The 14026-nt window shown below is 39.5% G+C and overlaps 1 protein-coding gene across 1 annotated transcript in view; it reads right to left on the bottom strand.

The window, feature by feature from the left end:
• Window positions 1–3017: 3017 nt before the first annotated feature.
• Window positions 3018–14026, bottom strand: part of LOC121301763 (formin-like protein 1) — a 57672-nt gene continuing 46663 nt past the window's right edge. The window contains exons 17-27 of the mRNA XM_041231361.1: window positions 13514–13635; window positions 12241–12443; window positions 11646–11880; window positions 11296–11364; window positions 10604–10684; window positions 10124–10253; window positions 9052–9215; window positions 8845–8946; window positions 6479–6583; window positions 6245–6359; window positions 3018–4815 (exon numbers count right to left, since the gene is read on the bottom strand). Coding sequence (XP_041087295.1) covers window positions 4712–4815; window positions 6245–6359; window positions 6479–6583; window positions 8845–8946; window positions 9052–9215; window positions 10124–10253; window positions 10604–10684; window positions 11296–11364; window positions 11646–11880; window positions 12241–12443; window positions 13514–13635 — 1430 coding nt within the window. The 3' untranslated portion in view covers window positions 3018–4711. The remainder of the gene's footprint in view (window positions 4816–6244; window positions 6360–6478; window positions 6584–8844; window positions 8947–9051; window positions 9216–10123; window positions 10254–10603; window positions 10685–11295; window positions 11365–11645; window positions 11881–12240; window positions 12444–13513; window positions 13636–14026) is intronic.

The raw sequence follows: 14026 nt of genomic DNA, 5'->3' as shown, positions 1-14026 counted from the left end.
GGCATTTTATCAAACCGAAAAGTATGGTTATCATTATGGTGTAAATTGCAAAAACATACAAAATACTATATAAAGAAATAAAATGTACAAAAGAAAATCTGAACTGTATAAGAAGGTAACTGGGACACCAGATTAAATAAGGCACATTCTATACAGGCAACACAGAAAGTGAATGTACAAAGCTGGTTAATATCATGTATATAAGGCAACATTTACTAACGTTAATAATATGCATCTACTCATTTCATTTTAAGTTCAGTAACATGTTAAGCAGTCAGTATATATGTGCAATAGGTTGTACTGGTTGCTTATTAAAGTTTATTAAAATTTCACCAGAATATTTTCATCAATGCTGGCTTCACAGTCTTTTATTTAAGCAGGTAAGTCAATGGAAAATGCATTTTCGTTTCGAATGGAGGCATGGCCAAGAGGCTCATGAACTGCAGCTGTTAAATTACAAAACATAGGCATCAGACAAAAACATCCAACAGATACTTAAACCACCACACCAAAAGAAGCAAAAAAAAAAAACCCAAACAGTCAATGTGCACAATTTAGTCTGTATAACAATTAGGAGCAATCATCTGGCTGGTGGACATAGGCTCGACTGATTATTTGTGTGAGGATTGTAGGACATGAACATGAGTTCCACAACATTATTCTATTCCAAATTGACATTTCCTGCAATTTGTTTTTATTCTTTCAATAAATGATGGTGGTTCATTTTGATTAAATGCAGTCGTGCAGGCACAGAGACAAAAATATATTTTTATTACCATTAAACAAAGATCAGTTGAAATCAAGAATACTTTGGCCTTGATTCTGGCTACCTGGGAGATTTGGTCTGTCCCCTTAATGCCAAGGTGCCAGTTGTAGTTCAGCCTGACCATCTCGACGACGGGAAGGTGGAGATCCAGCTCTCCATAGGGAAACCTGCACAGTGCTGGTGGAGGCAGGGAGGTAGAGATGCAGCTCTCCACAGGGAAACCTGCACAGTGCTGGTGGAGGCAGGGAGGTAGAGATCCAGCTCTCCACAGGGAAACCTGCACATTGCTGGTGGAGGCAGGGAAGTAGAGAGCCAGCTCTCCACAGGGAAACCTACACAGTGCTGGTGGAGGCAGGGAGGTAGAGAGCCAGCTCTGCACTGGGAAACCTGCACAGTGCCAATAGAGGCAGAGAGGTATAGATCCAGCTCTCCACTGGGAAACCTGCACAGTGCCATTGGAGGCAGGGAGGTGGTCCAGCTCTCCACAGGGAAACCTGCACAGTGCTGGTGGAGGCAGGGAGGTGATCCAGCTCTCCGCTGGGAAACCTGCACAGTGCTGGTGGAGATAGGTTTACATCCTGTCTGTGCAAAGTAGGCTGGTCTTCACTGGGGACTCTGAAGGGAACATCACATGCGCTCCCGTAGGATAAACAAACAGACTGTTTCTCATTGCTCTACAGCAAACCCTGCTGACCAGGTGCAGAGTGAGCTCAGAGCAGAACCTGCAGGGCTGGCCTTTGTCCTCCAGAGGTCGGTAGCTCACTGACAGCCACTCTCAAGTTCCTGGGTGAAACAGGAAGCTGGTTTGGTCGTGGGATTGGAGGACGCCCACTGAATCTTCAGGTCTCCTGAGCCATGTGGTGAATTGCTGCGGTCAGGAGAAAAGCGATTGAGCATTCCAAATTAGGAGAAAATTGTGGGGGGGGGGGGGGGGGGGGGGATTATAATTGGACACGCTAAGTTAAATAAATAAATTTAAAAGATGTGCAGAAATAAAAATGCAAGCATACACCTGTCTTGTATCAAAATGAATATTTTTAATAGTAAAACAAAAACAAGTAAAACGCTCAAAAATAAGTGAAATCAGTAGCAGTACCTTTTCTCTTTATATAGTTTTATAAATATATGTGTAAAAACTAGCAATGCAATCCAGTTCCTTGAGCTAGGGATGGGTTCGTCTTCAGTCTTAAAATTTACAGGACACAGCTTGTAATCAGGAGCACTGCTGTAAGCAACAACATGTTTTAAACAACAGAGAAACAGATTCTTAATCATACAGTTTTACAGGATTCTGGAAACGAAAATGTGAAAATGACAACCAGCCAACACTGTAAAAGTTTGATAAATGCAGGTCATCTATCAGATATATAATATATATATATTCTATATTATATCTCTATATTATATATATATTATATTATATATATATATCTAATATAATATATATCCAGTAATAAATAATTCGATCTGATTGATCCTCTGATATATATATATATATTTATAATCTGATGTTTGTTTATTTAGTTTCTTTTGTGAAACATGCAGTATATTTATGCAGCAAGGGAATAGAGGCTTTTATATTATGGGTAGACTGATGTCGTTGAAACATAGTAAAAGTAACATCCCATGGTCCAGTGAATAATACTAAAATTGATGATTGGGGTATTGTGGTGGCTATGAAGCACGAGAACACTCTTATCCCCAACACTTGTCTGTTGTATAAAATTTGCTTCTCCATCATTACTGTTTAAACTACTGAATATTATACTTCATATCAGTCTCAGTGTATTGGAGCCTTTAGAATTGCTGCAGTAATTGGGTGTTTACATGCTACTGTCAGTACTAAGTTTGTGTGTCTTATAGAAGCGACCTGTTTTTCAGCGGTCATAACCCTGCTGCAGAAACATATTTTAAAGCGTATTTTTATAGAACAAATGCTACTTCATAGGTTAAATGTTTATTGGGAAAGGAGCTATTAAAAGGAACTGTACTGCATCATACGTTAAGAACAACACATTATATATGACAAATGTCTTCAGATTTTAAACATTGGCAAATAAACATGAATCAAATGTATTAAGAACATAAGAAAGTTTATGAACGAGAGGAAACCAAGACTTTTATAGAACAGCTTTAGGTGGGAGATCTGAAAACAGCATCTGAATAAGTTTAAGAAATATTTTTTAACTTGACTGTTGTGTGGAATTAAACAATAAAACGTTTAGTATTGCAGTTGCATCACTGTCTTCTGTCTTCAAATGCGGTATTCGTGTGAATTGCAGGACATAGAATGATAACCAAGGGTTTGGAAGCAGAACTCTTCCTTCCAGTGAACATCCCCATCAGTGCTCAATATTCAGGATGCTAGTGCAATAGTCTATGGTTAATGGTAACAAACCTACTTTGCATAGTATTCTAAAATGTGACTAGTCCTAGATAAGGCTCAAGCAGTTAATCGCCTTTTAGTTATCTAGTTCTTTCTGCTTTTTACTGTAGCTTGGTTGATGTTATTTCATTTTTTTTTTCTTTTCTGGATCAGCAGGCCTATAGGCTAATTGTGCAGCAGTGGGTGGCTGTATAAGTCAAAAGGTGTATTGTTCTCAAAGGATCCCTTTCAAAGGAAATAGAAGTTGTTTTTTTTAATTAATTCAGCAATTTGCAGGTGGTTATGTTGGCTTAGTTATTAACTGTTGGTTTTCAATAAACAGAATTGTCTGTGGGGTACTCCAAAACAGATTGACTTGACAACTTTGCAACGTGTTGTCTATACAAGATTTCTAAACATTGGTATACTTTAATTAAAAAAAACAAAACAGTAATATCCCAATATTTAGTAAAAGTACAATATTGATTGCCACAAACAAAAACATCTGCACATGCAACATTGCCACCAGCAAACTCTAAATGAACGGGTCAATGTGCCAATTAAGACGGACTGAAACTACACAATATAGAACGTGGAGTAAAAAAAAAAAAGCTATTCAAAAAAAGAAAACTGTACAATAGAGAAACATCAAATGATTCAAAAAGACTGCAAAACTGATCCATGTGATCCCTGAATCTGAGACACCCTGAGAGGTTCAAATTATAAATTCAACTGCCATGGGTGGACCACTTCATATCCTTAACCTACTTAACTAAGAGACAATTCTACCAACAGATTGGTTGTGAGAGAGACAACAGTCTGAAGAGAGCTGAAGTCCTCAAGCCTCTCTATTCATGTAGGGCCCGTTCTCTGTGTCTCAAGATCTGCAGCAATTGAAGAAAACCATATTGATATTTAGGTGTGTATCTGAGGAGCAGAAAAAAAAAATTCTTATGAAATTGCTGTGATTTCACTGAAATGCAATCTCCCCTGTTCAAGCTTTTTGCTCCTACATGCTTTATGATCATCGTTGACATGGAGCCTTTAGAGTTGCCTGATTTGAAGTTTGCCTAAGAAGTTTAATGCAGGGGCGTCCACTCAGTCCTGGGCCATGCCACTCCAGGTTTAACAGGTCTGGGTGGAGGTTTGGTTCAATTAAACAATTCAGAACAGGGTGGAACAAAGATGAGGACTGACAGACACCCCTGATGTAGACATTGTGTGTGTTTATGTGGGTCAGGGGTGTCCAAAGCAACACCCTACTGACCTTTGAAATATATATTTTATATATAGCTCTGCAAAAAAAAAATAAGTCTTGGAGCACTCAATGGATATTACACAAGTAAAAGATGTGTGTTGAAGTAATTGTTTCAACAATGTATTTTCAGCCCATTGTATTCATACACATTCTCTCTCACTCTCGCTTGCTTGCTCGCTTGCTCGCTCTCTCTCTCTCTCTCTCTCTCTCTCTCTCTCTCTCTCTCTCTCTCTCTCTCTCTCTCTCTCTCTCTCTCTCTCTCTCTCTCTCTGAGCTGCGTCAGGTGGGATGGTCATGTTTCCCAGTCTGCACTGGAGTGCAGTTATAAGGAGATATCCGAAGAGACTTGTAGCTGCTGTCCGTTCGATCGCTTTTTTGCACTGCGTCGGCCTGCATCAACTCGCCTGTATGGTTGATTCCGCAAATCTGGGGGAGGAGATTTAAATTTATTAACACAATCAATGGCAGTCGAAGGTTTGCAATTCATTTTGTTCTTTTGAAAGGATCCTAATTAACAGGACTGGGGCCTGAAGAGGTTTTGATGAATTGCCAGTAGAGGTCTATTCTTGTTCTGTTTTGTTGAGTTTTGATAGATCATTTTTACCCCATTTACAGGGGAAATTAGATTAAAGCCTATTTTCAAAAATTCCTTTCTGGTTTGTACATAGTATAATTAATGTAAAATAATGCTGAATCTTGTGGTAATTGTATTAATAAAAAAAAAACCTGTTTGTAATGACATGGAATTAATGAGTATACTGAGGAGCTGCCCATATATTGAAATGGTGTGTGGAGGCTTTTATGAATTCACAGCAAATACAGCATCTTAACTCTGACAGAAATTACTAATGAAAGCTGCTCACAAGCAGTCACTTTTAATTTCCATGTTGAAATGTTGACATTGGAAATCAGAACGCTTGACAACTCTCTTATATACTTAAAATTTTCTTCTTTACAAAGCAAAATATCATTACTTCTCAAAACAAAAACAACAGATGGTGAATGTAACCAAAGTGATCGATATATGAATGGACGTCTGCTGGAGAGCGAGATGAAAACCCTCCTAAATTACCTAGAGATACGGGGGGCTCTCGTCACTGAAGGGAGCGTCACACAAGAGACGTGAAGAGCGCTTGCCGGTACGTGCCGTGAAGGGGACCGTCTTTAAAGCTGAGCGAAATGAGGACAGCGAGCAACAGCAAGAGAGAAAGGGAAGTGACAGGAAACAAGGAACGTACGCAGTAATGATGATAAGAGGGGAGATAATGGGAGATCAAATTTAATGTAAAGGAAAAAGAGGGGAATCCAAAAAGCATGACAGAGACAGGCAGAGAGTGAGATGAAAGAGGAGAGAAGGAAAATAGGCCACAGGAAGTAAGTGATAAGAAAAAAATGTGTGAGAGGAAGAGAAAAGAGAGAAATAGTAAACACAGAAACAATTTACATTCAAGCAGTTCACAGATAGCGTCTGTAAGAAAACGACATCAGAATCGCCAGAGTCACACGGAAAACAGGCAACTGAGGGCCTGCTTTTCAAAACTATAAAAATACAATAATGTGTTCTGCTTCAGATCTAGAGCACTATTATCAGGTACAAATCTCTGAAAACCAGGCCCTTAGCTTGATGCAGTGGGAAATGGGAGCTGAAGCAATACAGTTCTCAATTTTCCCACTGCCCATGTGTTTCTTCCTATGGTGTGCAGGTATCCTGCCCCTTGAACAACCCTAATAAAGTTTAGCACGCCTGCTAATGAAATGGACCCCCCCCCCCCCCCCCGCACCCAGTCTTGATGGACCCTTACCAGTGATGATGTCACTGACCCCCCCCTGCACACAGCCCTCGATGGACTCTTACCAGTGATGATGTCCTCAATGGCACCGTCCTTCCCCTCTCTCACAAGGGGCTCCTTCACCTGCCGCTTCTTCAGCTCTGCAATCAGGTCCATCTGCTGGAGCTTCACCTTGGGGGGCTGCAACAGGCATGAAACAGGACAGGTCAGGTGTGTCAGGCTTGTTTCTACTGTGAGCCATGAGTGGCAGCCACATTTCCTTTAGTCAGTCTCAGAAACTCAGACGCTGCAGTGAGTACCTTCTGTGCAGGCACTTCCTTCTTGTCAGGGGTGGGGGGAGCCTCCCCTGCTTCACTGGACAGAGCTTCCTGCTTCTTTCGCAGGTCAATATCCACCTCTGCTTGCTGGGGAAATCAGAAAAAAAAGTCATTGTATAACACTCTGGTAAATGTTCAAAATAATTTATTGGGGATCATTTTGATGGTAGTGTAATAGACATATGCATTTTGGACGAGCGAATATGACATTTTTCTCTAGGTGTCACTATCCTAATACTGTAATCATAAATAGTCATTAGTGAGTGATACTAAGACGAATGTGATTGGATAACTACTATAATTAAAGGCTGAATTCCTGGCTACAGAAAAGGAAGAGATGCCGGAAATCGCTTGTCATCCAATGCCTTGTACACCTCCTTCCTAGAAACTCGCTGGGACTCTCATGGATAGAATGGAAACAGATGATGCCAGATTACAATTTGTATGTCCTTATGGTGTATGTACTGTAGGTCACGGTGATATACGTGGTGATAGCATTATACTTGTATTGTTTATCTTTCATGATGGATGCATTTTATTTTGGTATGCTACATGGAAAATGGAAAAAGAGGTATATATTGTTATAACGCTTGCATTGGCTGCTTTAAAAAAAAGTTATCATTTCTGAGCTTTTACTAACTTCAAACACTACTGACAGGGAAAACCATGAAACACTTCCTTATAACTAGGGCCCAGGAAAATTCACGATATCACGAATTTCACGGAAATTGTGTACTCGACCGCCTACCGTGAAAAATATGCATTTTATTTTCCTTACAGTATTTTACATTACATTTATCATTTCATACGTTTATCAAGTAGAAGCAGCGCAACAGTAGCTGCACACGGTCCGGCGTCATTGCTGTGCGTTTGGTTATTACAGCAACGGGGTCAAACAAATACCGGCGTCATGATTTCCTCATGGTGTACAATGACGTAACATACGAGTCAGAGGGAGTAAGTTTAAAATGGTTTATAGATATTGATTTATTAGCTTACAGTATATTAACATTAAAAATGCAGACAGCTGACAAATCTAAAACACATAAATTAATTTCAACAGAAGATCTCGCTCAGAGCTATGAAAAGAGGATGTTGCAGGCAGATGGTGGGATTCTGTTTTGCTCAGCTTGGAATGTGTCTTTGGATCATCTAAGAAAAGGTACTATTGACAAGCAGCTTGACAGGGCAGTACACAAAAACAAGAAACCCAAACTTGAAGTTCAGGCTAAATAATTACCAATAAAGCAGGTCACAATTACAGGATTGTTTAAAAAGAGTACAAAGTAATGTCAACACGTTTGAAATAGTGCAGCAAACATACCGATACAACAGCTGGTCAATGAAATACTACAAAGTTTTTTTTTAATAAAAAAACATTCCAAATTGTGCAGCCCTACCTAACAGTGACACAGAGAGTATCTCCCTAAAGTGTATGCAGCACAGGAAGAATATTTAAAAGGATAAATGAGTGATTCTGAGTCAGTCTGTGTTGTATGCGACGAGGCCAGTGATGATCAAGACAACAGTGTTTTGTACATTTTGTACTTAGTAGATACACTGCATCTTGACTCTAACCACACAACAGCAGTAGGTCAGGCTATCATTAAGTCTTCATATACAGTATTTTTTTTAGGTTTATAGGCTATTCATTTCTACATTCTACTAGAAATGTACAGTGTATATAAAGAAAAACACAAAAGCTTTGGTTTTGACATTTCAGGTTTGCAGTTAACCTTTCTCCCATGTTTTAATATTTTGGGATTAAAGACAGCAAAATAGGCTATGGGAATTACACGGCCATTTTAATTGATGTGTCAACATTTTAAAGGTTCGCAAAACTTGAAAATGTTGCTGAATTTGTCATTCAAGGTTGTTTTTAAAAAATCTATTTTGCAGCCAACACAGACCATTTTAAATGGTCCTTGTTTCTATCAGAAGTTTGTTACATTTTCAATAGAGTTCCAATGTTCCAATGCACATTTTAAAGAGTTGACTCAGTAGCTAGGCTATATGTTAAATTGTTCCTTGGATTTTGGATGATGTTCTTGTTGAACTATTAATGATAACACATTTTAGGCAACTTAGATCAATAGAATATAATGTGAATAGAAATGTGTTTTTTGTGAGTTTTTTTAAAAAATAAAAGGGCGGTTTCATGAATTGGTTGTTTTTTTTTTTCATTGTCAAATGAGACTTTCTTTAAAAAATATTATGCATTTTCCAGACCCCTGCTTATAGAACATGGGGCCATGGCTTTTTGGGGAAAGTTCCCCATTAAGTCCAAACACGTCTTTACAATGTGGCACAGACTAGTAAAATAAGTACACTGTGTTTTTTTCTCTTACCTTGTAAGCCTTAATGAATCGTACAATCACAGGGAAGAAAACTGAGGGCGGAGTTGTCTTGGGGTTCTCCCCAAAATATTCTACCAAAGACACATATGCCTCCTGCAGGGGAGAAAAGCAATGACAATTAAACAGCCATGAGGACAGGGACACTATTGTAAAACCCTGAAGAATGCATCCCACAGTATTAAGCACAGGGATCCCCACCTGGCCAGTTGTGCAGTCTGCCTGCAATGTGTCCAGGACCTCACTGTTGCTCTTCAAGAATCCCTTCAGCACGGCATTGTCGTCCTGCACCATGAACTCCTTCCGGGTCAACTCCATCCCACGTTGCAGGGAGCGAACGTCCTGCATTACACTGTCCAGGGACACTGCAGGGAGACAGAACCGTGTGGAGAGAGTGAGGTATACACAGGAGAGGAGAGAGCAGGGATACAAGCACAGAAGAGAATGGGGGCTTTAGAGTGAGGGAGGTATAGTATAGAGGACAGGAGAAAAAGGAAGAGACTAAAAATGTAAGGAATGGGGATAAAGAGAGAATGAGGTAGGGATCTTAAAAGTGTAATGGAGTTGAGACAAACAGTAATATAGGACAGAGGAGGACAAGAGCAAGGAAGGAAAGTATTTGGGAAATGAATAAGAGAAAAAGAGGAGGAACAACATACAGCAAGTAAGGAAAGAGACAGAAATAGAGGTAAATTGATAAAGAAAGGCTAGCCTAACCCTTAAAAAAGTTTAGAAGAGTAAATATGCAGTCATGTTGCATTTTCCAATGTTTTTCCCACGGTTTTACTATGCGTTTATCATATTTTCATACACTGGGCTTTACAATGCTTATCAGTGATTTAACACACTTTCACACTGTGCTTTAGGTAATGTTTACAATCTTTCTTGAAAAAAATAACACTACATCATATTCTAATGAAAACACTAATAAAGAGACAGCATCTTTCAAATAGTTATGCTTCATTTGCTAATACTTCTTTATTTTAAGGGGGGGGGGACAACTTAAAGCCTTCAACTTGAATGCATGCATTGCATATACATTTTCAGATTGTTATATATCATGTTTTCTAATTTAACGTTTGTGGTATTGTTCCAAATACTTACTGGGGCTCTCTGTGTTATTTCTAACAAACCTCCACATCTTTCTCTTCTGTGTGAAAGCAGTGCTACACAGAGGAGTTTCTGAAAGACTAGCACGATCACATCTGTAAGCTTTGATTTGTATTGTAAAGAGTCAGCAGTAACTGAAAGAAAGCAGAGAGGGGCTCTTTACCTGCTGCTGCCTTGTCCACAAAGTGCAGCTCTGTGTAGAAGCTGCTCAGCTCTGGGTACTTCTCCTGGATGATGTTCACGATGAAGTGCAACAACGTCTGCTTGCGATCCGTCGACTTTGTATCCAGCAGCTAGGTGGGGAAACCGAGATTACAACATTACAGTACTTTATATATGTATGCTGGTACAAGATGAAACATTTGATTAGGGAGGAATCCATTACATCCATTGCTATGCTGTAAGTAGGGTGGAGGACAGTTCTCTTTGCATATTTTATACATGGCACATGCCACTCCTTTATAAATGTGGCGCATTGGGCCCCTGTCTAACTAGACTCTAAGACTGCACAGCTACTATTGTTCATGAGGAAAATACAGCCACTGTTTACCCTTGTATAAGAAGCATGCACTTTCAAAGTACTGGAGCTGTCCTGTGTAAAGATAATCCCTGTTTACTCAGGACCCCTCACTTTGCTTCTTACCAGGTCGAGACTTTGTAACCGGAAGCCATATGCTGCCCCTCTCTTGCTGCTGTTCATATAGTTGCCAAAAGCCAGGATAATCTGCAATAGAAAGGCAAAATTCCACGTTAGGCATAGGAAAATGATGAGTGTCTGTGTTTTACAGCCCTAAAATACATATAGGGTATATTGTAAATTGTTATAGGGTGATTGTACATATCTAACAATCACATTTTAAGAAAGACATTTGGTCTCCTCTCTTGTTCCTTCAATTGCCTTCCCTGGTGGTTAGACATGGTTATTGTTCTTCTATGCGAAATGCTCTGTTTGCACCTGTTTTAATATTGTCACCTTCCGCCAGTATGGAACCATTTGTCCAGATCATTTTTAAAATATTCATAGCTTGAACCTCGCCTGTCATCACTTGTGGCTTTCTTATGTTTGTATTTATTTATTTATTTTATTACACATGCACTTTGTAAAACAAGCAGTGCCACTATAAAAAGATAAAGGTGGAAAAATGTGAGGGGCTAGAGTCTAGCAGTCCCAGCCTACAGGGGGTGAGCCCTGTATAGTTTCTGCAGAGCCCTGTTCAAGAATAATTCTACACCTGACTATTCAGGTAGTTATATAGTTTTGCTAAGCGCATGATCAAGTTGAACACCATCATCTTGAATTGGAAATTGGAAAAAAAAGATTGCTGTAAAGCTTACCTCAAGGATTTTTTTCAGTTTGGCAGAAGATTTGATGGACATGGATGCAGCAATAATAGCATTGAGGTGCTGAAAGAAATGGGAAAAGGTAAGTTACAGTGCACTGCATATTCTTTAAGCTAAACTGCATTGTTAAGAACATGACAATACAGGGTTGCCCCTTTATAACGCCATAGTCATGAGAGCATGCCATATTTGTTGCACCTCATAACAATAATGAAAGTGCAGTGGCATTATGGGGCAAATGAGAGCCACAACCATGCTGCCTTCTACCTGGTTCTGCCTATAATGAGGTAGCACTGGACATATTTAAATATGAAATCCTACCCCCCTTCCCCACCCTGACTCACAGGTTTGAGTAGCTGCACCGTGTCTTTGAAGTTGCCCATGAAGGTGAGAATGCTGATGTGATCAGAGAGCCGGGGGATCTTGCTGAACCGCACCATGAACTGGTCCTCCTCGGAGAGCTCGTCCAGGGGCTTCTTGTCTCGCTCGTACTTGCTGATCAGCTTCTGCTCGTACTCCGTGGGGATGAAGCGTGCCAGCAGCTCCAGGAAATCCAGGCTGAGGCACTGCATGTTGAACCTGGGGACCGGACGCAGAGACTTCAGCACTCTGAGGACATCACTGAGGCAATGCAACACAAATTCGGAATGTTCCCCTTCAGAGATTCAAACTTTTCAGTATTTATTCATGATTTAATATGTAACATTTAATACCTTTTTGTATATAAGCTGGTAATCAATTTCCACAGTAACTTCTTTCCATGCCTATTATATCCCTCATACTTTACTCACAGTATAACAGTTACAAAAGGGCAATCCACCAGCCCAAGAAAGCAACAAGCTCTAATTGTACCAAAAAAAAAGTTATAGCTGTCAATCAGTGCCTAACTTAAAGCATTACTAGACAAACATAATGTAAAAAAATGTGTTGTAAGCCTACGTTTCGATGGCAGTGCAGATTTCTGGCACGTTGAGCCCAGCCTTGCGAAGCGTTATGGCCAGGTTCTTGGCCCGGTTGGATTCGATGAGCGTCACTTTGCTGGGTGCCTTCTGGACAGCCTTGACCTTGATGGTGCTGATGTTAAGAGAGGGGCCCTGAGCCTTGGTCTTGAACTCCTCCTCAAATGCATCCATGTTCAGCTCCTGTTGATGAGGACACAGCAAGCAGAAAGTGAGCACAGTGCACCTCGATAATTAATTAGTTCAGAATTAATGATGAATCCATGTTGATGATATAGTACAAGTACTATATTTCACTATCTCCAATGGCTTTCTTCATTTGAAGCCCATCTTCCTTTTCTATAGGAATCTCCATTTAAACTGATTAATGATTTATCACCTAGACTGCAAGACAAGTACAATAATCATCTCATTCACCTTTTAGTTTAAAACTGTGATTCACAATTAATGTATAGAAAACTTAATGACACATATAAAAGTAAAATGTATATTGTAGCAGTAGTGTGACTAAGGAATAAAAACTGTTTTACTAAGCAAACAAACCACATTTCCACTTAAGAAATGCAGTTCGATCAGCAGCTTGTGCCAAGTCTTATTAGCAAGGACTGGACTTGCTTACTCTTCCACCTGTAATGTACTGTATTTAAATTACATTTGATGATGCTTCTGGCAGACACAAACCTGGTCATAAAATACATATGTGTATATTGTAAAATGAAAACATAAAAAACAAATAACTTGAGTGAAAAGGCTCTTAGAGTTTTTCAGCCCTGGGGAAAATTATTCTATTAAAAAGCGGCTGCATTAGAAAAGGACCATCTTTGGTAACCATAGCGTTCTTGTGTTTAAATCTCAAGGACTGGCATGAGGCAGTGAGACCTTACCAGTTAACTCATTTAATACTCCCTGCTGGCTTTGGGCTCTCTATCCTTTGCACAGCTCCCAGCTAAAGCATGCAGCTCTGCTTTCTATAGTGGCAGTTTAGGAGCACATTGGACCAGATCCTCAAAGCTATTTACTCCAAATCAATATTGGTGCAAAAAATCCGCTAATGACAATTAGCACTGAAAATCACACCAGTGTGAAAACTATGCATCCAAACCTCAGCGCTCTACCATTATTCCTTTGTCCATATGTTTAACCTATAATAACATACTGCACTGAATAATAATAATAATAATAATAATAAATATAATAATAATAATAATAATAATAATAATAATAATAATAATAACAATATCTGAGTGCCTTACCCCTAAGATGTGCTCATCATCAATCTCATTGAAGATGGTCCCTGTTACTTGGTTGGGTTTCAGAGCCACCCAGTTCAACAGCGGCATGCGGGACTTGGTCTTGATGGGCTTCTTAGACTTCACTGGAAATGAAGGAGAATGAACGTCACCATGGTGTCATATATACAATATGAGACTCCAGGCTTAACTTCGAGCCATTACCAACAAAACAGAATCAATCTCCAAACGCATGCTGACATCACCACACAGAGCACCCAGACATAGAAACAGAGCTTCCTCCAACCTTGGTTCTGGACAGGCAGGCATTTTATTGTTTTTGTTCATATAAGAGACCGCAAATTTGCAAAGAAATACATTTTTTAAAACACTCATTTTTTTAGAAAGATTTTATCCCTCATTTTCTCCGCCCATCAACCAAACCAAATTGTTTCTACACAAGTCCACCACACGTGCCCGTCTCTTTAATTTTTACAAGAAACTAATTTACAGTGACTGAATTCAGTGATTTCATCC

The sequence above is a fragment of the Polyodon spathula genome, chromosome 28, assembly GCF_017654505.1.
Source record: "Polyodon spathula isolate WHYD16114869_AA chromosome 28, ASM1765450v1, whole genome shotgun sequence".
NCBI classification, from domain to species: Eukaryota; Metazoa; Chordata; class Actinopteri; order Acipenseriformes; family Polyodontidae; genus Polyodon; species Polyodon spathula.
The sequence above is the reverse complement of the archived record's forward strand: the minus strand, read 5'-3'. Positions and strand labels throughout refer to the sequence as shown.